The 24306-nt window shown below is 53.1% G+C and overlaps 1 protein-coding gene across 18 annotated transcripts; it reads right to left on the bottom strand.

Annotated features, from left to right (window-relative positions):
• Positions 1-653: 653 nt before the first annotated feature.
• MED12 (mediator complex subunit 12) lies at positions 654-22723 on the bottom strand. 18 transcript variants are annotated; one of them, XM_057538333.1, is made up of 46 exons: positions 22420-22723; positions 21803-21907; positions 21404-21595; positions 21108-21267; positions 20208-20389; positions 19909-20019; positions 19313-19567; positions 18801-18947; positions 18538-18637; positions 18270-18406; positions 17909-18040; positions 17444-17570; positions 16719-16948; positions 16121-16201; positions 15819-15989; positions 15472-15616; positions 15255-15305; positions 14815-14933; positions 14460-14603; positions 13857-14020; positions 13513-13644; positions 12868-13095; positions 12547-12691; positions 12249-12369; positions 11787-11888; positions 11573-11698; positions 11146-11321; positions 10797-10976; positions 9661-9732; positions 9078-9211; positions 8748-8909; positions 8396-8507; positions 8147-8236; positions 7545-7654; positions 7184-7319; positions 6755-6916; positions 5385-5759; positions 5011-5194; positions 4650-4855; positions 4418-4495; positions 4271-4325; positions 4108-4195; positions 1952-2177; positions 1404-1550; positions 1147-1228; positions 654-929 (listed from the first exon to the last, which is right to left on the bottom strand). In XM_057538333.1, exons 1-46 carry the CDS (start codon positions 22516-22518, stop codon positions 886-888), a joined length of 6525 nt encoding a protein of 2174 aa, XP_057394316.1. In that variant the 5' UTR covers positions 22519-22723; the 3' UTR covers positions 654-885. The 18 variants fall into 18 exon arrangements, with proteins under 18 accessions (XP_057394316.1, XP_057394317.1, XP_057394319.1 ...); XM_057538334.1 differs by having other exon boundaries at positions 1404-1547; positions 5011-5161; positions 11573-11686; XM_057538336.1 differs by having other exon boundaries at positions 4659-4855; positions 5011-5161; positions 11573-11686.
• Positions 22724-24306: the final 1583 nt, after the last annotated feature.

Genomic DNA, 24306 nt, shown 5'->3' with positions numbered 1-24306 from the left:
GCAGGTCACCCTGGGTAACTGCCATGGTGGGTCGTGTGAAAACAAGCAGTTCCAGCAACAGAGCAGAGAGAGAAAAGGGTGCTTCCTTTTGCTGGTTTCTCTTCCTCCTAGAACCATACTGTTCTTCCACCACCTTTGTGGTGGCGACACTTGCCAATGGAGGGCAATGTTTCATCCCAGAAATGTGACTCAGGGAAGTTCTCTATCTAGGATATCACTTGGAACATTATGGGGACCACAGAAGGTGGCAAAAAGGGTAAGCAGTGTCTGTCACACCCCAGCCCGAAGCTTGTTCAAAACCCAGCATGTGGGATGGGTGGAAGGAGAATCAGGTTCCAGTGACTTTTCCTCTGGCCCAGCGGCCCCTCCCCAATCCCAGCGGTGTATCCTACCATGGAGATAAACTATACAGAAGCTGCACCATCTAGCTGAGAAGGTGAACCGCCCTTACTGAGAGACTAAGGCCCCAACCCTTAACACGCTGCCAGGTTGGAGAAAAGAGAGGGTAGTAAGCCAATTAGAATTCAGAAATTTAGGGGGTGGAAGGTAAACAGGGGAGGTGATCTGAACAGAATGAAGGTGCTGACTTGCTGGTCCGGCCCGCACCCTTCCGAGAGCCCGCCCTTCCCGGACATGCAGACTCACACACTCCCTTTGCAAAGAAGCTCTGTGTATTGGGTGCAACAGCTCTGGGGTCTCTATATAAATAATATACAAAACCCAACAGCTCAATGCCTCACATTAACAAAAATACTAAAAACTCATTAAAAATGGAGCCTGAGGGAAGAGCCCCAACCACTACTGGTGCTAGCCCAGGAAGGGGACTGGGAATTAAGAGGAAAGGGTGGGGCCCCATCCAGTGCACAAGCAGTTCCTCCAGGTGGCTCAGTAGCGTCCAAATATGTTGGTACTGGGCTGTGGCTGGGTATCTGTGAAAAACCAGAGATTATCAGGGGTGGGAGGCCGAGCAGGGGTGGCGGTCTGCATTGAGGAGAGCCATTCAGGCACCGAGGGAAGGGATGGAAGGCAACGCTTCCCCTCACAACCGGGGCCTGAAGCAATCACCTCAGCTACTTTGGCCTCCCCCGCCCCGCCGGCCCCCCAGTTATTCCGTGGGGCTCTCCTTGGGAAGAAGGGCGGGCTTACTGGAGAGCTGTTGTTGGAGCTGCCGGACCAAAGCTGCTGTCTGCTGTTGTTGCTGGGTCTGCTGAAGCCCCTGGCGCTGGAACTGAGGTGAGAACGGCAAGTGGAAGACTGAACTCGAACCGTCCCCTTCCTTCCCCGTCCTCATGTCCCCACCCCTCGGCGGAGGGCCCTGCCTTGCCTCCCGCCTCGCCATGGCTGCACACTGTCCCCAGCCTGGGCCGCGGTCCCAGAGCCCGGGGCTGGAGTCCAGCAGCTACCTGGGGCTGGGACTGGGGCTGGGGCTGGGGAGGAGCTGCCTGCTGCTGCTGCTGCTGGTGTGCTTGCTGCTGCTGTTGCTGCTGCTGCTGCTGCTGCTGTTGCTGCTGCTGCTGCTGCTGCTGCTGTTGCTGCTGCTGCTGCTGCTGCTGTGGAGACAGAAGAGATCTGTCTAAGGAGAGCAAGGGGCTGAACCTCAGTGGTGGAGGGATGGGGATGGGGGAAGAAGCACAGGGTGGGAACTCTGGGTCCGCTGCCCTTCCCGCTCAGAGAGCTGCAGAGAAAATCAAATCTGGAGCACCAAGCAGATGACCCCCAACTCTCTCCCACCAGGACCCCCGGAAAAAGGGGGAGGGAAGGAACTGGCTTCTTAAGCCCCCACTACGTGCCAGCTGCCCTGCCGGGGTACGTCCTTACACTGCCTCATTCAGTGTTGAAAACCACCTGGAAGAGCCTGTGCCTCTCCTCCCCCTCCTCCTCCCCCGCTCCCAGTCCCCTTCCTCCTCCTCCTCAGGCTCCCAGGTCCCAGACGAAAATCCTAGGGCCTTACCCGCAGGATCTGCTGCTGCTGCTGCTGCCGGATGTGGTACTGTTGCTGCTGTTGCTGCTGCTGCTGCTGTTGCTGCTGCTGCTGCTGCTGCTGCTGCTGTTGCTGCTGCTGCTGCTGCTGCTCAGGCAGGATGGAAGCCGACCGGACGCCGGCCTGGACACCCTGGGCGCCCAGTGGGGTCATTGTGCCTATCATGGGTGTTTGCTGCAGTGTCTGGTGGGAAAACCTACAAAGACAAGGAGGTGCAGAGATCAAGGCATGGGCTGTGGGGAGGAGGTGGGGGCAGATGAGCCCCAGGTCCCTGACCCCAAAGAAACATCAACAGGCCATTTCATTCACTCCTCCTGTCACCAACCAGAAGAGCCTTTTTGGCTTCTGACAGATTTCTAGGTTGGGGAATGAGGAGCAAAGACAACACCCCATTTCAGTGGCTCCTAACCTTCATGGTTAGGAATTTTTCAATTCTGTTGTAGCTGGTTTTCTCTTATGAAAATGAAACACAGTCTTAGCACAGGCTAGGCATTCTATAGATACCCACTGAGGTTGTTCTGCTTATCACTGTTGTTGGTCCCCAGTAACACATCAGGGTCTTGGAGACTGTTGAGTTCTATTGCTCCTTACACCTTCCTGACCCCAATCTGTACTTCACTGCAACAGGCTACTGGCTGGGCCCGTCTCAAGTCTTCTGTCACCTTCCGTATGCATCCTCTCCATGAATTCCACGTTAATCTCTCAACACGCCCAAATCATCACATCACTTTCCTGATCAAAAGAGTGCTTTCTGGGGACTTCCCTGGTGGTGCAGTGGTTAAGAATCCGCCTGCCAATGCAGGGGTCATGGGTTCGATCCCTGGTCCGAGAAGATCCCACATGCCGCGGAGCAACTAAGCCCGTGCGCCACAACTACTGAGCCTGCGCTCTAGAGCCCACGAGCCACAACTGCTGAGCCTGTGTGCCGCAACTCCTGAAGCCCACATGCCTAGAGCCCGTGCTCCGCAACAAGAGAAGCCAGTGCAATGAGAAGCCCGCACACCGCAACGAAGAGTAGCCCCTGCTCGCCGCAACTAGAGAAAGCCCGTGCACAGCAACAAAGACCCAATGCAGCAATAAATAAATAAATAAATAAAATATAAATAAATTAAAAAAAAAAAAGAGTGCTTTCTGGGATTGTGTCTCAATCCCTCACTGAACGTTCAAGGCTCTCTCTCAACCTGCCCACTCCCAGCCTATCCCTACTCCTTCCCTGGCACGAGTCTTACATTCCAGCCAAGCTCTTCTCCTTCCTGTCCTCCCAGCCACCCTACTCATTCAGGTCCCCATGTCTTTGTTCATGCTACGTCCTCTATTTGGGATCCCCCTCCTTCTCCTCCTCCCTGCAAATCCAAATCACAGTTATGCTTCAAAGGCCAACTCAAGTCTGACCTCCTTCACGGAACTTTCGCTGGTGACTCAGGCCCACAATGATATCATCCCGCACTCTTCCTGAATTCCCATTTTACTTCACGGCACCCAACTGCACAGCTGATTATATCTTTCATCACTGTGTTCCCTAAGTGTTCTTCTGAGTAAGTCTCCTCTTCCCAGGTATAGTAGAAATTCTCTGTGGTGAGGGACTTTTTGTATTTTTTTCAAATAGCTTTCCTCACCCCACCTGGTCCTAGCATAGTGCTGGCCACACAGTGAGCCTAAGGCACGTCTAAGTAAGGGACTTTTCTTCTGGTCCACCCCTCAGTGTTCTCAACCCTAAGCTGCAGAACCTCAAGCCATGACTCCAAAGTCTTAACTAAGGCCTGACTGACGTTCAGCATGGTGGGAGAATGTGTTCACTGGTCCATTCCAGCACTAAACTGCTCTAACAGTGGCTGGATGACTCCTTACCACACACTGCATCTCTGAACCCCAGATCTTTCCTTTTCTTAGTCATATATAAATGATTTCCCCTCTCTGGTCCTCGAAGAAATGTTGGGAAGCAGGTGTGAGAATACTGGCCGCCAGGGTCCCTTCCAGCTCTGGCATTTTGTGGCGACAGGCCAGGTGGCCAGATAAGTGTTCTTGACGCCTCCAAAAGTTCTGACTAGTCCCATCACCTCCAGGCCCAGGTTTTCCCAAATCGAAAGCCTCAGTGTGTCTTCACGACCCCCGGCTCCCTTGGGTACCTTTGAGTGGAGGTCAGCCCATGTCCGTAGGTTGGGGCCTGCTGGTGCACATAGCCACTGGGCCGCTGCTGCAGGTGGCGGGTAGCATCTACAAGAGTAGGATTGGTAGAAGAGTGGGTGCTCTGATAAGGCTGGCTGGAGTAGCTGGGGGGCACCATGGTACCTGCGGGGCCTGTGTGTTGCTGCAATCCCACATGAGAAACGTAAGGAGTATAGCCCTGGAGGGAAGGAAGAGAGACGGAGTCAGGGCCAAGACTGTGCAGCGCAGCCTGCCTCAAGCTCCCCGATTCTCACCATCTCGTGCCCTTACCTGGGAGGTCTGCAAACCGTAGGAAGAGCTGGGAGTCATCTGATGGACAGATGACTGTCCCAACATCCCCTGACTCTGCTAGAGGGAAAAAGGAGACAAACTCAAACTCAGGAAGGGCTTTCTGCCACCTCGTTTCTTGTATCTCCTACTCTGTGTGTCCTTGTGAAGATCCCAATCCCTGTGACCCTCAAAAGCCCCTCTCCCTGACGGCCCTCCCTACGGCCCCTCTCACTATCTTTGCCTGGAGCTGTTGGCGAAGGCGCTGTCCTTGGGGCACCGCAGGCTGCTGCTGTCGGTACACAGGCGTCTTGTAGGAGGAGGGTTCCAGTCCCATGACGCCAGTCATAGTGGTGGGCAGCACTCCAGGGTAAGGTGGTCGGGTCGGCAGCTTCTGCATCGGTAACCGCACAGGGCGGTACGGGTCCACACGGGGGCCACCTGGAAAGGGGAGCAGGCTGACCTCTTTAGGCTCTTCGTCCCTCTGTGCCCTGCTCAGCGCCCCGGGCATCCACAGCTCCTGGGAGGAGTGGCACCGCCCCTCAGGCGGAAGGCATGTTCGGGTCAGGCTCTCGTGCCTAGTAGCTGGCACTCACCTGCCGGCAGCGGCTGGTTCTGGGTGTAGAGGCCTATGGAGCCCTGCCTGTAGCTAAGGTGGGATATGGAGCCAGGGTTGGTGTGGTGCAGGAGGTCCGGAGGCACTGTCACTCCATAGGGGCCACTCCGGCCTGGGCCCATTCCATAGTCCTGTGTGAACGGCACAGGAGGAAGGGGAGAGGGCTGGGGTCAGGTGGGGTAGGAGGGGGGAACAGGAGCTGGATGTACGTGGTTCCCTGTTCTAATTCTAAAGGTACCCCTTCCCCAGGTGCCCCCAGCCCTCCCACAAACCAGCCGCTCGACAGAACCAGGAAGAGAGAGGGGCTGGGGAAGGGGTGCGACGGGGCTGTGGCGAGGTGGCAGCGGCGCTCACCTCTGTCTTGGCGGCCGGCTGGCTGCGTTTCTTGCCCTTGGTGGACTTCTTCTTGCGTTCCTCGGTGCTGGGGGGAGCGGCCCCAGGTTTGTCAGTTTTGGGGGGCTCTGGAGCCTTTTTCTCAGGCTCCAGCAGGGCGGGGGCTGGGGGCTCCTCATCTTCCGGCGGCAGCGGCAGCGGCTCCAGGTAATAGGCGCGGGGCCGGGGCCTCAGGTGCGTGTGGTACAGCAGCAGCCGCTGCTGCTCCTCTCCGCGGGCCACGCGCCGGTCCACCCGGACTGTTCCAAACCAGCCCCAAGACAGTGGCGCTGATGGCTTCAAGCCTTCAAAAAGATCCCAGGGGGAGATCTTTTGTTTGGTGGAAACCTGTAGACCCTGCTCCGGAAAATGAGAAACAGTGAGCTGTTGAGACTTGGAAAACAGAAGACAGAAGACTTGGAAAACTTGAGGACTTGGAGGAGAGGGAAAAGTATCTGTTGGCAATAAGAGAAAAAAAAAAGTCATGGGTAGATTCAGGGAAGATGGTGAAAGGAAGACACATGGACACACGGACACACGGACACACACACACACACACACACAGAGGAGAGAGAGTTAAGAGGAGATGGGGGGGAGCAGAGGGAGACGGAGACAGAGACAGACACTGACAGAGGAAGACAGATACAGAAACAGGAAGGCCGAGAAAGAAAAGGCAGTGAGAGACTGAAAACAGGCAGAGAGAGAGACAGAGACAGGGAGAGAAAGAGAAAAACAGGAAGAGAGAGACAGGCAGAGAGAGAGAGAGAGAGACAAAGACAGGCAGAAACACAGACAGAGACACACTGAGCCAGGAAAAGAATGAAGAGTATGGCTATATGGACGGGTCGGACTTTGGCTTTTGAACTCCGTGTTCTCTTTCTCCTCTCCCTCTACTACACACAATGATTACGGTTACTCAACAAATACTGCAACTGACAAAGAGAGGGGACAGAGAAAACTGTGCAGAGATGGGTTGACAGGGTCGTGGGGAGAGAGATGCAGGGATAAAGGGGGTGCAGGCCGGGGTGGAGCAGTATGGGAGGCAGGTGGGGCAGAGGAAAGAGGAGGGTAGGGTGCTGAGAAGTGGGTGGTACATACAAAGGTGGGTGGGGGTGATGGGAGGTGCGGAGGGGTGAAGGGAGAGACCAAGGAAAGAGAGGGAGACTCCCAGGATGGGAAGAAGAAATGTGAGGAAAATTAAGTGATTAGCTCAACACCCCAGGGATGGCTCTCGCCCACAGAGCCTGATAAACCTGTTGCAGCTACAGAGGTTAATGCAGGGGAGGCTCTGACCCAAAGGGGAACAAAGGTGGGGAGCGGGGAGCAGGGTATGGGAAGACAATGGAACATGCCTCCTTCTTGAAGATGGAGTCAAAGCCGGCAATCTTGTTGCCTTTGGTGTCGATAAGGGAGCCCTGCGGCTCACACGTGATGACATCTCGGGTCTGCTTGGGCAGTGGCAGCAGCTGGCGAACTTTTTCCAGACTGTCTGACTGGCGCTCCCCCAACTCCTTCTGCAGGCACAGAAGGACAGGATAAGAGTTCAAGGACACAGGAAAAAAGGGACGGGAAGTCTCAGGGGACAGCACAGAAGCTGGCACGAAGAAGACACTCGGTAAATCCTTACCATATGAATAACGAAGAAAACAAGGACGTGCAAGGGAAGGGTAGGGGGCTCTGGGCAGGACAATGTCGCTGAGGCTGGACCGAAAACGCAAGGTCAGGGAATAGGGAGCTGAGACCCCAGGCCTCTAGGCCTCGCCCTCGCCCCCTCCTCTCACCCGCAGCTTCTTCACCAGGTTCATGTAGGCACGCTTGTTTTCCTCCATGCTGCCCTGGGAGATGCTGGACATGTCCGCAGCTAGGGTGCCATTGATGAGCACGCTCAGCATGTCCAAGACGGTGGTGAAGAGCTCACTGTGGCAGAAAGCCGGGGGGAAAACCAGAGGATAAAGAGTTTCAGACAGACAGAGACAGCCGGGCTGGACACGAGAGGGAGCGGGCACCAAAACCGTGTGGGCAACCCCAGACCGCGGAGTCCACAGTATCAGCCACACCGATTGCGGCGGGTTGTGCACCTGGTGTCAGGGAAGGGGATCCTCTCGGGTACAAAACTGGAGGGAGGGGATGGGGATGCTTTACTTGTTGGACTGCATGTCGACAGTGCCGCTGATGATGATCTCCAGGAGGAGCACAGCCCACTCTGTGGTCTGCTGGGTGCTGCGCTGCACCGTGTCAAACATGCCCCCCACCTGCCAGGGCCACAACAAGTCAGTCAGATGGCTCAGGGGCGGAGTGCAGCATTTAAGAAAAGCTTAGATTAGAACCTGGGCTGGATGTGACTCGGGACACCTGAGGTCAATGTCCCAGTTGTACCTATGATTTGCTACATGATCTCAGGCCAACGACTTAATTCTTGACATCTCTCGGCCTTGGTTTCCTTACTTATAAAATGATGGAGTTGGACCAAAGGACGTCCAGGATCTCATTCAACATTTCACAATAGATGTCTAGGGCTTCTCGGGCCCAGCCAGAATCTAGGATACTGAGGCAGGGTCCCTGCAAGGATCCAGTCTCCTTAACCACTTTCAGGTCCTGCGTCCTTTAGGAGAGCTGGGCTAATATGTGAAGACCCAGAAGAGCCTGGGCCCTCCATCCTCACCCTCGTCTCCCTGGGCTGGGGTTTCTTTGTCTGCAGTCCTAGCCCCACCCCTTTCCTTCTTCTCCCCAGCTCCCTCTCTCACCAGGTTGAGCCGCAGTTTGAGCGCCTCATGCATTAGCTGCTTTGGCTTGCAATCGTCTAAGTACTGGTCATCTCTCCAATTATTCACAATCTAAGATAAAAACAAGTACAACACACAGCTCAGGGATCTTCTCGTTTCCATGCCAAAGCACCCAGGGTGTTCTTGTCAGAAAACACTGAAGATTCAGTGGCCTCTTGGCTGCATCCTTCTCTGCCCTCCTGCTCAGCTCCAGGGCCCAGAGACCTGTACCTGGTGGACCTGGCTGTAGAGGGAGGTAAGGAGTCCCTCGCGCTGCTCGTCCTGACCCTTCAGACACGTCAGCACCAGGGATAAGAAGGGCTGCTGGCTCAACAGGGACATGCTAGAGACGGGAGGAAAAGAACAGGACCATGGGTTGTAGGTCAGGCAACTTCCAACCTCATTCCTCTGAGCCCCAGACTCTACTCTTTTAAGATCTAGCCTCTTGCTCAACTATCACTCTTATCCTCTGTCCGTTTTTCTGATTTTGATCCTCATCTCTTTGCCCCAACTTTTCTTCTTCCCTGGGTATGCCTCCTCTCCTTTCTACCCCTCAATCCCGGCCCCCTCGTAGCTGCTTTACCTCTTCTGCTTTTGTCGATCACGTTCTTTGCGTGAAGAGGAACCCAGGTGCTGGCCCTTCTCCAATTCTTCCCCAGCAGCCTTTAACACATGCCCCTGGACTGAGGTGGGCAGTTTGGCAATGAGAGGAGCCACCAGCCACACACCAGAGCGCTCTAGGGAGCTGGAGAGATGGCGCGCACAGGGTTACAGAGGAGCCGGGCAAGGTTGGAACAACCCATCCTCTCCTTTCCTGATGGACATGCCTGGCATCTCCAGGTGGCTGAAATCATTTACACTACCAGAGGAGAAAACTCAGAAGGGGATGGGTCCTAACACGTTTCTACCCAACCTGAGCACGGGCTTGGTCTTGCTGCTGCTGGGCATGTTGCTTGCAGTGTTTCCAGAAGATGACCCTGTCTCTGCAGACTGTTGGAAAACCTCGATTGTGGCCTTGGCGATGTTCTCTAAGAGGGAGTTCATCTCCTGAGGAGGATGAAAGGCACAGGGGTGCTAAATAGGTAGCTGGCGGCAAAGGCAAAGAGATGGTAGGAGAGCTGGGAGATGAGGACATAGGAAGGCATCCATGGAGGTTGATGGGAGGCTAACGGACACAACTCCGCTGGGTGTCATGTCCTCCAGCACCTCGTAGTATTTCTCCAGTGGCCCACTGTCTTCTCCTTTACATACCTCCTTACAGCTGTGGCCACAGAAACAGCCTCTATGGCCACCGCCACCAACCTTCCCCACAGCTCAGAGCCCCAACACTCCCAACCCATGTCCCTTATCATCGGCTCCAAACGTCCACCATCTTCCCATCCTCTCTGATCTCCAGAACCCAAAGGTAGGACCTAGGTTCTTCTATGGTGGCCCACCTCCCTGACATGTGTCGCTGGAAGTAAGCATGGGAAAGAGAGGGCCCGGGCACCACTCACATTGTTAGGGGTCTGCTTGATCATGAGCTGCAGCTCCAAGGAAGACTGGCGCATGGTCCACTGGTCCAAGTTCTGTGACAGAGACCCCACCCACAAGCTAGTCATGATTGTGTCATCCCAGCCACTCAGCACCCCGATGCCAGCTCCTGATCTCTCACAACCATGAATCACATATGCCTGGAGGTCTGAAAGGGACCTCTATGTCCCCTCTTTAGGGAAGATCATACCTAAATAGTCCAAAATGACTGAAAAGTCTCTCCTATTTTAAAAGCGGTTCTGGAAAGATTTCACATCTTTCCCCAGTTTCCTGTTCCAGAGCCTCACATTCCTTAGCATCAGGAAGTTCTGCTTAATGCTTAACCTAAATCTTTGATGTTGAAGTTGAAGCTCGCCGCTCCTGTTTCCAACCAGCTGCTCAAAGTCCTTTACAGACCCGAAGGCTAGTCTCAGCTAATCTCTCTTTGGCATTATCTCCTCTGGGCTGAAGAGGCCTCATTCCTTTAGCTTTTCCTCAACGGCTTTATTTTTCCACCCTCCAGTCACATGAATGTCTGCAGCAGTGTGGTGAGGCAGGAAGGGCACAGGCAGACCTGGGCTCATATACTGACTCTAAACTTCCTAGCTGTGTGAGTTCCTGAACCTTGGGCAAGTTACTTAGCCTCTTCAAGCCTCAGTTTCCTCACTGGTCAAATAGGGATATTCTTACCTACTTCGCAGGGATGTAAAGAGTAAATGAGAAAATCTATGTACAGTGCTGAGCATGGTACCCCGCGTGAAGCAGCCGTTCGATAAGTAATAGCTCTTCGGTAGTATTACTACTCATGACTGAGCCATGACCAACATGCCAAACATACAAGGCCAAAAACTAGGCCTCCCAGATGCTATGCCTCCCACTGATAAGCTAGAGTCCTACTCCAGATAGCTGTGCACTCACCCAACAGTTCACTCTCGAGTCTAGACCATATTGGCTTAACTTCGAAACCCATGCTGGAGCTGTTTCTCTCACCACCTTTCACCCACATCCTCGTTCGTCTTCCTACTTAACTCCCTCTCTCTTTTTCTCTCAAGGTTCCCGTCGTTTCACCCCAGGCTCAGGCCCCACTGCTTCCTCCAAGACCCCCATTGCCTTGGCCTACCTGGAGAATACGCTTAATGCGTTGCCGCTGGGGGTTTTCCCCATCCTCATTGTCCAGCAGCCGATGTGGGTAGCAGATGAGCTGCATGAGGCGCTGGGCCTGGGCGCTACTCAACACTGGGTCTTGCAAATCATTGCTGTCCTCACACAGCGATTTAAGGCAACGTTCTCCTACCCATTCCTGAGGAAGCCGAGAATCAGGGGACTGGGGCAACCAGTAAGCAGGTTAGGAATAAGGGGGATGGACTGGGGGGGTTGGTGTATGGCAGGGAGGTGGTGTGATCATGATAGGAAACAGGACTATATTATATAGCGGCGTTTAGGAGGTGTGGGGGGAAGGTGAGACTGACCTGCTGGCAGATGCTGCGTAGCACGTACTTGGCATAGACATCCAGACTGGCTGTCTCCACAGAGATGTTGCGGCCACCCTGCCTCCGACCGCCACTGCCACCTCCTCCCTCCTCCTCTGGAAGTTCTTCTGTTCCTCCTGTCACAGTGAAGCCTGAACCCTTCAGTTCCGCATCCCCTGTGGTTCACAGGCAGGAGATAGGGAGGGCAGAGTGAGATTCGAATGCTGTGTGGAGACCCACCCCGGACCCACAGAAGCAGCAACTCCCCAGATCCTGCCCTATGGGACAGAAATATACTTCCCTCCCTCGTCTCCTCCCCAAAGGTCAGAGGGACCACCTTCAGGAGAGAGAAAGACTGTCCTTTGTAGTTTAGCTGGTGCTCCACCCTATACACACTTCTGGCACCACTCCCTTCCTACCCCCATACCAAGTACAAACACAGCCTTGAGAACAGCAAACACAGCTCCATCCACAATGCGGTTCTGGGAGGCAGCCAGCAGGTGGCGGTCACAGGAGGAGCGGATTCCTACCGTAGGCTTGTCTGGGGAGACAGCTGAAGTCAGGGGAAGCAAAAGTAGAAACGGTGTGGGTGGGGTAGCCACACTTTCCACGGCTGGCCGGCTCGGATCGAGGTCACTTACTTCCGTCCGACTGGCAAGGATTGAGTTGAGGTGTCTTGAAAAGGTGGAGGAGGATGCGGCAGGTAAGCCGGGCCCCCGGCTCAGAGTCCTGCTCACTGCAAGCTACAGAGAGGAAGACAAAGCAGAGGGGAAAGGATGAAGGCGGACGGTATGTGGGTCTGTAGGTGGTGAGGGGCTAAAAGGGAAGCTGAGGCCAAGCGAAAAGAGATAAAACATTGGAGGAGAGGTGGGGTAGCAAACTGTTCTGCAGTGTAAGAGGAGTACCTGGAAGGGTCAGGAACCGGAAAGATCGGGGCTGCAAATGCAGGGTTAGAAAGACGCCCCTCCCAGCCTGAGGCGCACCACAGGACTGGCCTCTGGTGCCACCAGGAGCCCCACACTGAACAACCAGAGTGCGGCCGTCCAGTGTGTATTGAGACTGGGGGGTCTAGACATTCTAGGGGTTATGGATTGGTAGTTCACCAGCATTAAGGAGTGAAGGGATGGCTGCACAGCGAATCAGATCCTCCAGTAGCAAACACTGCCGAGCGATAAGGATGGCAACAAAAGTGGCCAGGGAGTCATGAAAAGACAGGTCACTGACCTGGAGGAAAAAAGCAGACAGACACCAGGACTCAGTGTGGAGAGAGGGCGGCTGGCTACTCAGAGCGCTTGGCCTCCACTCTGCAAAACTCTGTCCCTCCGCTCCTGTGATTACTGGGAGCAGACCCCTGCCCCGGGAAATGCCCGGTGTCCGGCACTCCCCCACCCCCAGTCTCACATCTACATTGCAGAGGAGGTCGTTGAAACCACAAGTGCCATTGTTAGAGGAGCAGCACAAGGCCTTAAGCACTCCCAGCCACTCTGCACTCAGTGACTTGCAATAGCCGGTCAGCTCTGCACACAGGATTGCGATGTCATTCACCCTGGGGAAAAGTACAAATGCCCTCAGGAAAAACCTTGTTCTGGCAAAACCTCAGACTCATTAACTTTTCATCTCCACCCCGGCCATAACCAAGGTTGCAGTACCTCCCAGGCATCTCATCCCTCCCAATATCAGGCGGGAGCGTGGTGCCCATTCCTCACTCAGTACGCCCCATACCTATCGGGATCATGGTGCCCCACACAGACGTGCATAAGGGCATTGCAGACAAAGCTGTAGCGGTTAGCAGGGTTCTCACTAAGACTCTTGCCTAGCCCTGTGTAGGTGAAGGTGTGAGCGGCAGGGTTCTCCAGAGTGTCAATCATGAACTCGGGTGCCCAGCGCATGTTGGATTCTGACGGCTCCACGTTGCAGTAGATGGTGTTCTTCACCTTGGAGCAGAAGTCGCTGCAGGGGTGGGAGAAAGGAGAGAGCAGCGTTGAGGAAGGGCTAGTGAGCTAGAGGGATGGTCAGGAAAGGGGAGAAAAGAAAAAATGGAGAATGTGAGGGACAAGGGGCCTTAGGGGAAGAAAAGGGGAAATGGGACAAAGAAGACCGACTGGGCAGGAAAGGAACCCAGTGGGAAGAAGGCACAGGGGCTTCTGGAGGTGGGGAGGAGGAGTGTGGGCCCCGCAGACATGGGCTGGAGGCAAGGCTGATGAGGAAGGAGGCCCACTCTCAGGAACCAAGAACACGCAGAGGACACCATCCCCAAATGACCCTGCAGAGACAGCAGGGTCCTGGGCTGTGCTCTGCTCCTGAGTGGGGCAGTAACGGGAAGGAGACGGGTCCCACTCTCTACCCCTTACCTCCCACCTCTCTTACCTGAAGAGCTCCCCAAATTTGCTCTTTAAATGGCTACAGGAGGTGTACAGATCATAGAGATAAGCAAGGATACAGCGCTCTGCGGAGGAGCCATCGGACCGGTTCATCCCGTGCTTGACTACGCCACACAGCCTGTCACGAAGGGGCGAGGTCGAGAGGTGTGCCTGGAGCAATGGCAGGCCGGGGCGCAAAGACTCCCGTCCCTTGGCAATACTCTCTCCCCTCCCCACCTGAATGGCACGCACTTTCGCACAGTGAGAGCCCCACATGTTCTTCGCAGGCCACTTCCACCAGCATTCACCAGGGCCCTGCACCAGGGCCCTGCATTTTGAAGCCCTGCTTACCCCTCAAAGACCTGTGCCATCTGGTCCTGGTTGAGGATGAGGCAGGCGTGATAGTGCCGCAGGACAGCCACGATGCACAGGCACAGGCTGGTGGTGTAACTGCCCACCAGATCTGAGGATTTGAGAAGCAACTCGGCCTCAACTACACTCAGTTCATTCAGTAGCTAGAGCAGAGTGAGCGGGGGTTGAGAAATGAGAAGAGGCCTTGAGTATTACACATAACCCCCCTTCCTGTGAGAAAACTGGAGCCCCTTCCTGCTGGAGCTGCCTCAGCCTGGAAGGGCCCTGGTGCCATACGCCACTGTCCTTTATTCTAGTAACGACAAGCCACGCCAATGATCTAACCCGTCTCCGGGATACAATCCTATGAACCTCACGATGGGAGGACAGTCTGTGCCCAGTGCTCTAACCCGTCTCTCGGGTCTCCCCAGGGAGCACTTGAGTCTCTATTCCTGCTGGCTTAGCTCATGGGTAACTCCCCCCACACTAGTCTCTCGGTCCCTCCAAATAGCCTGGGACACTGGCTTGAGCCTCTCCTCCTGTCCTTATGACCCTGTACAGCACAAACCCCTTCCTCCACCCTCATCTCCCCAACTTCCCCACCTGAATGGCAAAGTCGATGAGGCCACTGATGCTGAGTGAATATTCCATGAGGTCGAAGATGAACTGCACATGCTGCACCAGAGGCAAGTGGTACGACATACCAAGGGCAAAGCTCGTAATCTGCTCCAGAACATTCCGGGAGACCTGATAAGGGCAGTGGGAGTGAGACAGGAGTGGAGAGAAGTGGCAAGAACCAGGGAAGCAGGAAAGGATGGTGGAAGGGGATGAGACCAGGAGGCTTAGCCTGCCTGAGGCGGGGGTGGGGGTGGGGTGGGGGGTGGGGGAAGACAAGGAGGAAAGGAAAACGGGACAAGGAGGCCGGAATGTGGGAAGGGGGCTGGGCTTAGGCCCACACCTGAGCCGTGACCTGGTGTTGGTCATAATGCGAAAGGTGCTGGAACTTAGCAAAGATATCCTCGGCAGTGGGGAAGGCTTCAGGCCGGTTGCGCCGCCGCTTCTGCCCGTCCTCCCCACCTGAGGGGACAGTTGAAAGGGACCAGTCAGGACAGGGAAGATAACTAGGTGACTGGGGGTCGGGGGTGGGTATGGAGAGAAGGCTATGGGGGAGGAAGGGGAAGGAAGGGAGGGAGGGAGAGAGGGAAGGAAGGAAGAGGAAAGACGGGAAGGGAGGGTCAAGGAAGGGGCGCACGAGGGATGAAGGGAAGGGGACAGTGAAGCAAAGGTTTGGAGGACCACAGACTATGTGGACCTTAGAGGAATACGTACAGGGAGGTGCTAGGTTGAGGGAGGGAAGGGAGAGGGAGGGCGGGCAGTATGGGGCTTACTGTGAGGTACCTAAGAATGTCAGGTCTCCAGGATTCAGAGGCACAATAGGAGCAAGCTGGTCTGCAGAGGGGGGGAATGAGGGGGGAAGTTTCAAAAGGACTAGAGCTCTCAGGAGACTCCAAGAGACAGGACATCGGGACATGACTGGGAGTTCCCTACACTGGGGAAGGGAAGACTGACTAGGGCGCTTTTTGGGGGAGATCCATTTAAGACGCCTCAAACCCACCAGTTTCCGCTGTCCCTTTGCGGTTCAGAACCTTCAGGATATCCTTGGTAATTTTCTTGATGGCATGGCGGGCATCATCTCGCTGCTTTCCCACCCCAAACAGTACGACCAACCGCTGGTTGCACTCATGGCTGCATGACTCCTCCTGCATCCCAGCGGCACCATCAGACTCCAGCACGGATCGCTCTCCCTCCTCTTAAAAGCATGCTCCATGCCCCTCAGCATCCCAGTGCTCAAGCCCTTCCCAGCATACCACACCCTCAAGGACAGCTCCAACCCCTCGGCACAGTCCTTGGACAGAAACCTGGGCTCAGAACAGATGGTCGCAAGGTGTTGGGGAACGGTACCTGGGGGATGGGAAAGTGCGTGGCATACTGCACATGCCGCGGCTGGTCATAAAGAACCCCAAGGGTCCCTTCTAGCTTCTCCTTGGGTGGGGGCTTCACCTCCTTCTCAACATCTGGTTTCTCAGGGGATGGACTGCCCTTCCCCTCACAGGGCATAGTGGGGGAGAACAACTAAGAGAAAGGCGAAAGGGCAGAACGTTTAGAGGAAGACAAAGGGATGAGGGGGCACAAAGAAACTCCCCAAAGTGGCATAACGGGAGGACCTCAGGAGCTGGATTCTCCCACACCAGGATCTAACTTACTGAGAAATCAGGCTTCTCCATGTCCTCAAAGAGCACACTGGAGCTAGGGTCGATGTCCATAGACTCCGAGAGCCCTGGATCCTGAGGGCAGAGAACAGAAGCGAAGCTGCTTTAGCCCCGAGGAGCTGCTCCCCACCATCTAGAAAAGTTGACCAGGGAGTCGAAGAGAGGAGACCATATTGGGAAAAGCACCAGTTCCAGATGCAAGTCTTGACTGGTCCCTTAACCTCCACAGGCCTTGGTTTCCTTCAGCTTTAAAATGAGGATAAGAATACCTCACAAGGTGGAATTCCCGGCGGTCCAGTGGTTAGGACTCAGCACTTTCACTGCCATGGACCCTGGTTGGATACCTGGTGGGGGAACTAAGATCCCACAAGCTGCGCGACACAGCCAAAAAAAAAAAAAAAAAAAAAGGATACCTCACAGGGCTGCTGTGAGGATCCAATGAAAAAAAGTGACATGAGAGTGCTTGCTAAACTGCAAAGCACTAAGCAAATCTTACCCTCGTCACTAGGTAAAGGATCCCCAGAGGATTCCAGGAGCCAGGAAGATGGGACTGTCAGAAGAAATGATCTAGGGCAAGGAAAAGCCCCCTCACCTCCAGCTTGCTGCTGCTGCTGCCCTCAGCCTCCTTGCGCTCGGGGTCATCGGCAGGGTCATCAAAGGGAGAGGGAGGCCGGGGACCAGGGGCTCCGAAGGCAAGGTCCCCTCGGGAGATGAGGGTGCAAGTGTACATGTTGTGGGAGAAAACATCATGTCGAATCAGTTCACAGAACAGCAGTACCAAGTTAAAGAACTCCACTCGCTCGCTCTCACTTCGGGGGTCCGCTGGAGAGAGGGGATGAGAAAAGATGAGTTAGGGGAACGCGAAAGAGACGGGCAGAAAGAGAGAGGGACACACCTAAGGCATGGTGCTCCTAGGGTTCCTGAAGTAGGCAAGAATAGCAATGACTCAAAAAAAAAACCCAAAAAAACAAAAGCCAAACCAAAAACAACAACAACAACAATAAAACCAAAACTGTTGAGGGATAAAGTGTGGTTGGTTACCCCAACTCCTGCCCCACACACCATCTCATAAAGGAATACAGCATCTCTGCTATTTATACGTGAAAATGCTTCGATCGTATGCTCCTGCTTTTATTCTTCTCTTTATTTCTCTACTCTGTTAAACTGTAAGATGAGCAAAGGCTAGAATTATGTCCAAAAGTCATTCTGCATAGAGCTCAAGACAGAAATATATCCAGAAGGCCCTTCATATGCTTTCTGATGACAGGGATGGGTGAGTCTAGGCAGAGGTAACCAGAGGGTGGCAGGGGTCCATACTCAGCATGGGAGCCTGTGTATCCAGAAATTGCAGGAGGACATCCTGGAAAATGGGAGCACTAGGAGCAGAAAGGGAGCCAGAGGCTATGGAACCCTTCTCATCTGCGGCTTCCGATTCTCCACAACGCTGTAAGATGAGAGAACAAACTGTAGGATTGGGTTTTACCTGTTTCTTCACTCGTCCATGTGCAATCCTTGAACTACTGCCTATTTTGGATCCATCCCAAGCTTTTCACTTCTACCCTCCCCCCCTTGACTCCCATTTTCTTTACCGTCTCCCAGCTGCAGCCTTGGTCACTTCTCTAACTCTGACATCGATCCACTCCTTTCTACTTTTGCCTTATGTCCTCAACTTTCCCTGTACATTCTCTACCCCTTCTTCACTCTCACAACTTCAACTTTGGTCCCACTACCAGCTCAATGTGGCTCCGACCCCAGCTGCCACTGCCCCATGGGCCCCCTAACCTCAGCCTCAATCTCTGCCTGTCTCTTCTCCAGTAGCTTGGCTACCACCATCGCACGATGACGACCAGAGCGCTTGCAGCTGACAGCCCATTCACACAGTAATGATACCACAGCATCATCATCTGAGGAGATCTGGAGACCAAAGGAAGACCAAAGGGGTGAGTAAGGTAGAGTTGGGGACAAAGAACCGAGTTCCAGTCTCCCAGCGACTAGGCCCCATCTTAAAACATCCTAGGCCCAGTAAGACCGGCTGTCTCTTCAGACATCCTCTGGTTTCAATGCCTTGCCAAGCCTTCCCCTCATATATACTGTTGCTCTTGCTCTGTTTTTCACTTCTTCTCTTCCCCTTCTTGCTTATTACCTCGTGCCCATCCTTGCTAGGCCCCAATCCAAAGATTCGATTACAGAGGGAATCAAGAGAGTTGCTGAAGTCAGAGCGCTCAAAACTATGGCTGTCCAGCACTTCCAAAGTATGGAGCACCCGTCCAATGGTGAAGCCTGAGGAGGAAAAGTGGTAAAGGGGACTTTAACTAGAGGCCCGATGTACTCCAACTTTCAGATCTATATGTCCTTACCGTCTCCATCCTTTCCTCAAACATCCTTCTTACTGTCTGTCCTCTGGCACCCACCTGCAGTAGCTTCTTGGCACTTATCAAAAGACCAGCGAACCTCAACGGCCTGTCCTCGCTCCTTGATCTGCTGCTCAATCTCCCGCAACTTTGCACGGACCTGCAAAGAGGAAGGCTTTAAGGATGTAGCAAGGCATACAAAAAAGGCCAGGGCTCCAGGCTAAAAGAATAGTAGCAGACTCCGAACCACTATTTCTGAAAGAGTAACTTAAGCCTCTCACATCCCAGTTGCCTGGGGATACCAGGCTATTGGTCAGACTTACCTGCTGAGTGAAGGCACTGTTGCCCTCTGGCATGGGCAGGTTGGAGGGGGCAATAGGCAGGTGGTCAAGTGGTGAGCCAGTCTTGATTCGGCTATCAGTCAGCGAGTAGTGCCAAACCAGGGCACTAGGACAACACAGGAGGATGGTCTGCCAGACAGGAACAGCTAAGTCAAACTCAGTTATCACGGCTACCTGTCTAGAAGCCCATTATAAGACCCAATCCTTCAGTTTCTGATCCAAAGTTATTCTGAGCCCCTGGGGTGGCATCACTCCATCTCTGAGCCCCTCCCCTCATCCACTCTCCTAAAAGGCTTTGGGCCTACTATTTAGACCTGGAAGGGAACTAACTGAAAAGGAACTAAGACCCCAGAAATGAGAAGCCAACAATTTCCAAGCAAGTACTCAGTGCCTACTCTCGGCTCCAATTTAGAACCGCTCCCATTTTCCAGGACAGGCACCTGAGTCTTCTCAAGATGCCTTTTAATACTTCCATGGGCCCACCTAGTACCTACCTGAAGGATACAGCTGAGGCCAAAAACTAGGGGCCGGTGCTGAGGGCACATAAGCAGGTCACTAAAGGGTGTAGAGGGTGTGCTGCTAGTTGGGGGCTGAGGAGCAGGGGTCGTGGGCAGTGTGCTTGTTGACTGAGCAGACATCACATGAGATGAGTGACTGCTCACGCCATCCAGCTGCAGGGCCAGTCTCCGTGTACAGAAGTAGGCAAGGCGGCGGGAGAGGTATGCAGACTGAACGAATTCCCCAGAGTACTGTCAAGACACGATGATCAAAACCCCCCAGTTGGGGACTTCCCTGGTGGCACAGTGGATAAGACTCTGCACTCCCAATGCAGGGGGCCTGGGTTCGATCCCTGGTCAGGGAACTAGATCCCACATGCATGCCGCAACTAAGAGTTTGCAAGCCACAACTAAGGAGCTCGCCTGCCACAACTGAGGAACCCTGGAGCCGCAACTAAGACCTGGTGCGACCAAATAAATAAATAAATATTAGGAAAACAAACAAACAAAAAACAGTTCTCTCCAAGGGACATTGCTTTCACGTCTTATATCTCCTCACATCCTCCCTAGACCCCCCAAATCCTAGGCCTTACTCGAAGCAGCAGGGGCAGCAGCAGTTTAAGCAATTCATCCTCTCCAGGGCGGATTTTCTCAAAACACTCAAGTACCCAGGTCAGGAACTCATGTCTGTCCAGCATTCCGTCCTATGGGTACAAGGGATGGGAAGAGGATTAGTTTTGCTGAGGGACTATCAGAGATGAGGCAGAGAAAGTAAAGGAAAGAATGAAGAGAACCATGAGTGGGGCAAGGTGGCAGGCAGATTCTGTTCTATGCTGGCAGAGTGTGAGGTCAGGCTCAATCCCACGTCCCACACGACATGCCTTCTTCCTACCTGAAACATGAACATGGCCAGCTTCTCATTGTAGTCCCACTGCCGGATTGCCACCTCTACATCATGGGGCAAGGGCCCTATAGTAGAACCACAGCCCCCGCTTCCGGAAGGCCCTGGCCGGTAGTATTCAGCCATCTTTTGCAGCTGCTCCCATAAGTACTTGGTGATGATCTGAGTCCATTCTAGGGGAAAGATGGGAATAGGGCTATTTTATACTGTCCCTTTGCTTAGAACACCTTCTGTCCCCCACCCCCAGTCACCATACTTCTAAATCCTATTCATCCCCTTAGGCTCTAGTCAAATGCCACCTTCAACAACAAGGTCCTACTGTATAGCACAGGGAGCTATATTCAATATCCCATAATAAACAATAATGGATAAGAATATGCAAAAGAGTGTATATATATATATATATGTATATATATGTAAAACTGAATCACTTCGTTGTACACCAGAAACTAACATGACATTGTAAATCAACTATACTTCAAAAAAATTAATTAAAACAAAACAAACAAAGAAACAAATGCCACCTTCCTAAAGCCTTCCCAGGTGTCCCCAAAAGAAAGTAATCTCTTTGTTTACTGAATTCTCAAAGAACCTTCTGCCTCCACTTTTGACACTACGCTTCTATATTCAATTATGGGATTCGTACATATGCCTTAGCATCCCTACTAGACTATAAGCATCCTAAGGGCAGGGGTTAGGTAGTGGTCATCTTTATAGCCCAGTACATGCACACAGTAGATACTCAAGATACTTGATGCTTACTAATTGAGTGAATGCAAGATACAAGCAGAAGCAAGGAATACAGATGAGGAAGGAGAATAATTGCAAGGGTCTCTCTACCACTCCTGGAAGCGATCAGTGGTGGGACCTCTGGTATTAGGAGTTACTCACCCATGAAAGGGTCAATGACATGTCTCTTCTTAACCTTGGTCTCTGTGATCGCTGCATAGTAGGCACAGGTCATCTTAATGAGCCAGGCAGCCCGCATCACAGGCACTGTGTACTTGGCCAAGTACCCAAACACTTCTTCCTTCTTACTGAAAATGGGGACCTGTATGGACATCGCAAATAGTGAGACCTCTCTCACCTCCATGAGCTGGCACCCGTGTAGCTTCATCTGGGAATCGGAGGGTACTTGGTACCCACACTCCCCTCCTTGGCCTGAAGAACAGGAAACAGTACTTCACCTTTTTGGCTAGTTGTGTGAGTGGCTTGGTGCCAGCCAGATCGGTGAACCAGGTGTTAATGGCACTCTGGGATCGTGCAGTCACCAGCCAGAAGTTGTCCTTCTGGTTCACCTGGGGCTTCCTTCTACCGGTGTCAGGGAGGGTGTTACAACGTAACTTCTCTGCAATAATGCTGCTGAAGTTGGAACTGATCTGAGGGAAGAAAAGTACACCTCAGGGTGGGAAGAAGGGGCGAAGAAGTGGTTGTGCCTTTGATGGGCAAATGCCAATGTGGTAGCATTAGGTTATGAAGGAAAACTCAGCCATTTAGGTCATCCCTTTAAGTCTTCCCAACCCAGGGCCTTTGCCCCTTCTCAGATTCTTCCAGCCTTTTCCTTCAGCCTGGCAGGGTTGTCTCACCTTGGCAGGATTGAAGTTGACGTTCTTGGCACTGCCATGTTCATCCCCAGAGACAGCTGGCTGGTTATTGAAACCTTGTTTTACATTCAAGGCCGTTAGTTCATCCTGAGGCAGGAAAACGACATTTTAGCTTTTTTTTTTCCCTTGGGGGTGGGAGTGGGGGTGGGGGTGGTGGGAGAGGAGGGCAGAAGAGAGGGGAACAAGGGGGGAAAATGGTAGGAGGAGGATTCGGATATTCGGTCCAAATATTCATTTGGACCCCACCCTCACTAAGATTCCCAATTCCCCAGAGCTCGCTCAACGGCACTCTGCCCCTGCGAGCTTGCAAGCAGCCGTAGCTCACCCAGCAGCCTCAGACAACTTTCTGAGCTGTGTGTGTGTGGAGAGGGGGGCGCCTCCAGCGTGGCCCCGATATCACTCCCGGTTCGCGCCCAGGAACCACCCCTCACCCCCACTAGGTCCTACTCTCCTACACCAGCCCACTTTACTCTTCCCCCTTTCGGGACTTGCGCTCCCACCAAACCGCCCCGCCCCCCCCCTTCCCCGAGCCATCAGTTCTTCCTCCTATGGCGATGGCTGGCCCCTGGCCCCGTGGGAGCCCGGATTTCTGAACGCACCTCCTTCTGTTTGGGATCTTGAGGGTATACATCGGGAGGCCCCAGCCGCGGCCGCTTCAGGGGCCGGTGTTCGTAGCTCAAGATCCCGAAGGCCGCCATCTTGCCCAGCCCGTAGCGCCAGAGGCGCCAGCCGGGCCCGGCCGCGGGGGAGGGGGAGAGGGAGCCGAAAAGGGGGGCGGCGGTGGCGAGGACGGCAGCCGAGAGACAACAAGGGGGCACATTAGAAACTCTCGATCATTGCCGGAAACTACCGAGGGAAACCGAGGGACGCCGGGAACCGTCGGACAATACCGACCGCGGCGGGGGCGGGGGCGGGGCCCATCCCGGCGTGGGGCGGAGCTCCGCGCGCGGGGAGCTTTTCCGCCCCGGCCGCCGGAGGATCGATTTCACTCAGTCAAGATCCCTGCAACGTCCGCCAGCCAGGCGCTGGGGATACGAACCCGCGAGGCGTGAGTCGGCCGCGGCGCTGAGCTCCGACTGGAACTGGATTCCCAGCGCCTCGCTCAGTTCTCGGCCTAGAATAAGTGCTCGATCGTCTGTGCGTTGCTTAGAAACTGTGCCTTTTGCAAACCGCTTCTTTGTTTCTTAGTTCCTGCATCTGAAAAATGGGTGTACTAACACCTTCAAGGGACTGTTGCGAAGATTAGAAACTATGTATGCATAAGAAAGCACCTATTAAACCCTGAAAGTTCGGCTCTAATCTTTATTAGAAACTATGTATGCATAAGAAAGCACCTATTAAACCCTGAAAGGTCGGCTCAAGGTCTTTATGGTCTAGCCCTGAGGTTCTTAACCTCTTCTGCTTCACAGTCCCTTTGAAATGCTGATGGAAGCTATGGCCCTTCTTCCCAGAAGAATGCACGTAGAGATATACAAAACGTTAGATACTTTGCCGGGAGATTCTTAGACCCCCTCCTGAAGTTCACTCACATATCCCCTAAGGGTCCATGAACTCCAGGTTAAGAACCCTTGCTGTATCTAAAGAGGCACCTACTGAGTGTCAGATGCTTTTCAGACATTGTCTCCTCTAATCCGCAAAAAACCCCTATGAGTTAGGGATTATTATTGTCTCCATTTTGTGGATGAGGAAGCTGGTTTTCAAACAGTGGAAGTTTGCTTGCCCTATATTATATGGCTACTGTGTAACAGAGCTGAGACTAGGATTTTTTCTTGTCTGTCTCTCACTCTCTCTCTTTAAAGTAGTGTATCATCTCATTGCTGTTCTTTTTTTTCCTGCCTTTTTAAATTGCAGTATATTCGATGTACAATATCATATCAGTTACAGGTGTACAACATAGTGATTGACAATTTTTAAAGTTTATACTCCATTTATAATTATTATAAAATATTGGCTATATTCCCCGTGTTGTACAATATATCCTTGTAGCTCATTTTATACATAATAGTTTGCACCTTAGTCCCCTACCCCTATATTGCCCCTCCTGCCTTCCCTCTCCCCACTGGTAACCCCTAGTTTGTTCTCTGTATCTGTGAATCTATTTCTTTTTTCTTATATTCACTACTTTGTTGTATTTTTTATCTTTTTTTTTTTTTTTTTTGGCCGCGCGGCTTGCACGATTTTAGTTCCCCAGTTCCCTCACCAGGGATGGAACCCGTGCCCCCTGCAGTGGAAGCGCGGAGCCCTAACCACTGGACCACCAGGGAATTCCCTGTTGTATTTTTTTAGATTTCACATATAAGTGATATCATACTTTTCTTGACTCTTGATATTCTTTCTATGATGGTATTGCCTTTTAGAGAAAAGATAGAGTGCTGTAATAAAAGTAACAAATAACAATAAATAAAAAATAATAAAATTAGCACCTAACAAATAAAAGTAACAATAACACAATGCTATTGAATCACAATGGAAAGACAAATTAATTC

The sequence above is a fragment of the Balaenoptera acutorostrata genome, chromosome X (genome assembly GCF_949987535.1).
Source record: "Balaenoptera acutorostrata chromosome X, mBalAcu1.1, whole genome shotgun sequence".
Lineage (NCBI taxonomy): Eukaryota > Metazoa > Chordata > Mammalia > Artiodactyla > Balaenopteridae > Balaenoptera > Balaenoptera acutorostrata.
The sequence above is the reverse complement of the archived record's forward strand: the minus strand, read 5'-3'. Positions and strand labels throughout refer to the sequence as shown.

Excerpts from the sequence above, each read along its gene's own strand:
- MED12 (XM_057538320.1), bottom strand. The coding sequence starts at position 22,518 with ATGGCGGCCTTCGGGATCTTGAGCTACGAACACCGGCCCCTGAAGCGG. Across the intron at positions 21,908-22,419 it reads AAGATCCCAAACAGAAGGAG|GATGAACTAACGGCCTTGAA; the intron begins GTGCGTTCAGAA and ends TTCCTGCCTCAG. Across the intron at positions 7,320-7,544 it reads GTCGACATGCAGTCCAACAA|TGAGCTCTTCACCACCGTCT; the intron begins GTAAAGCATCCC and ends TTTCTGCCACAG.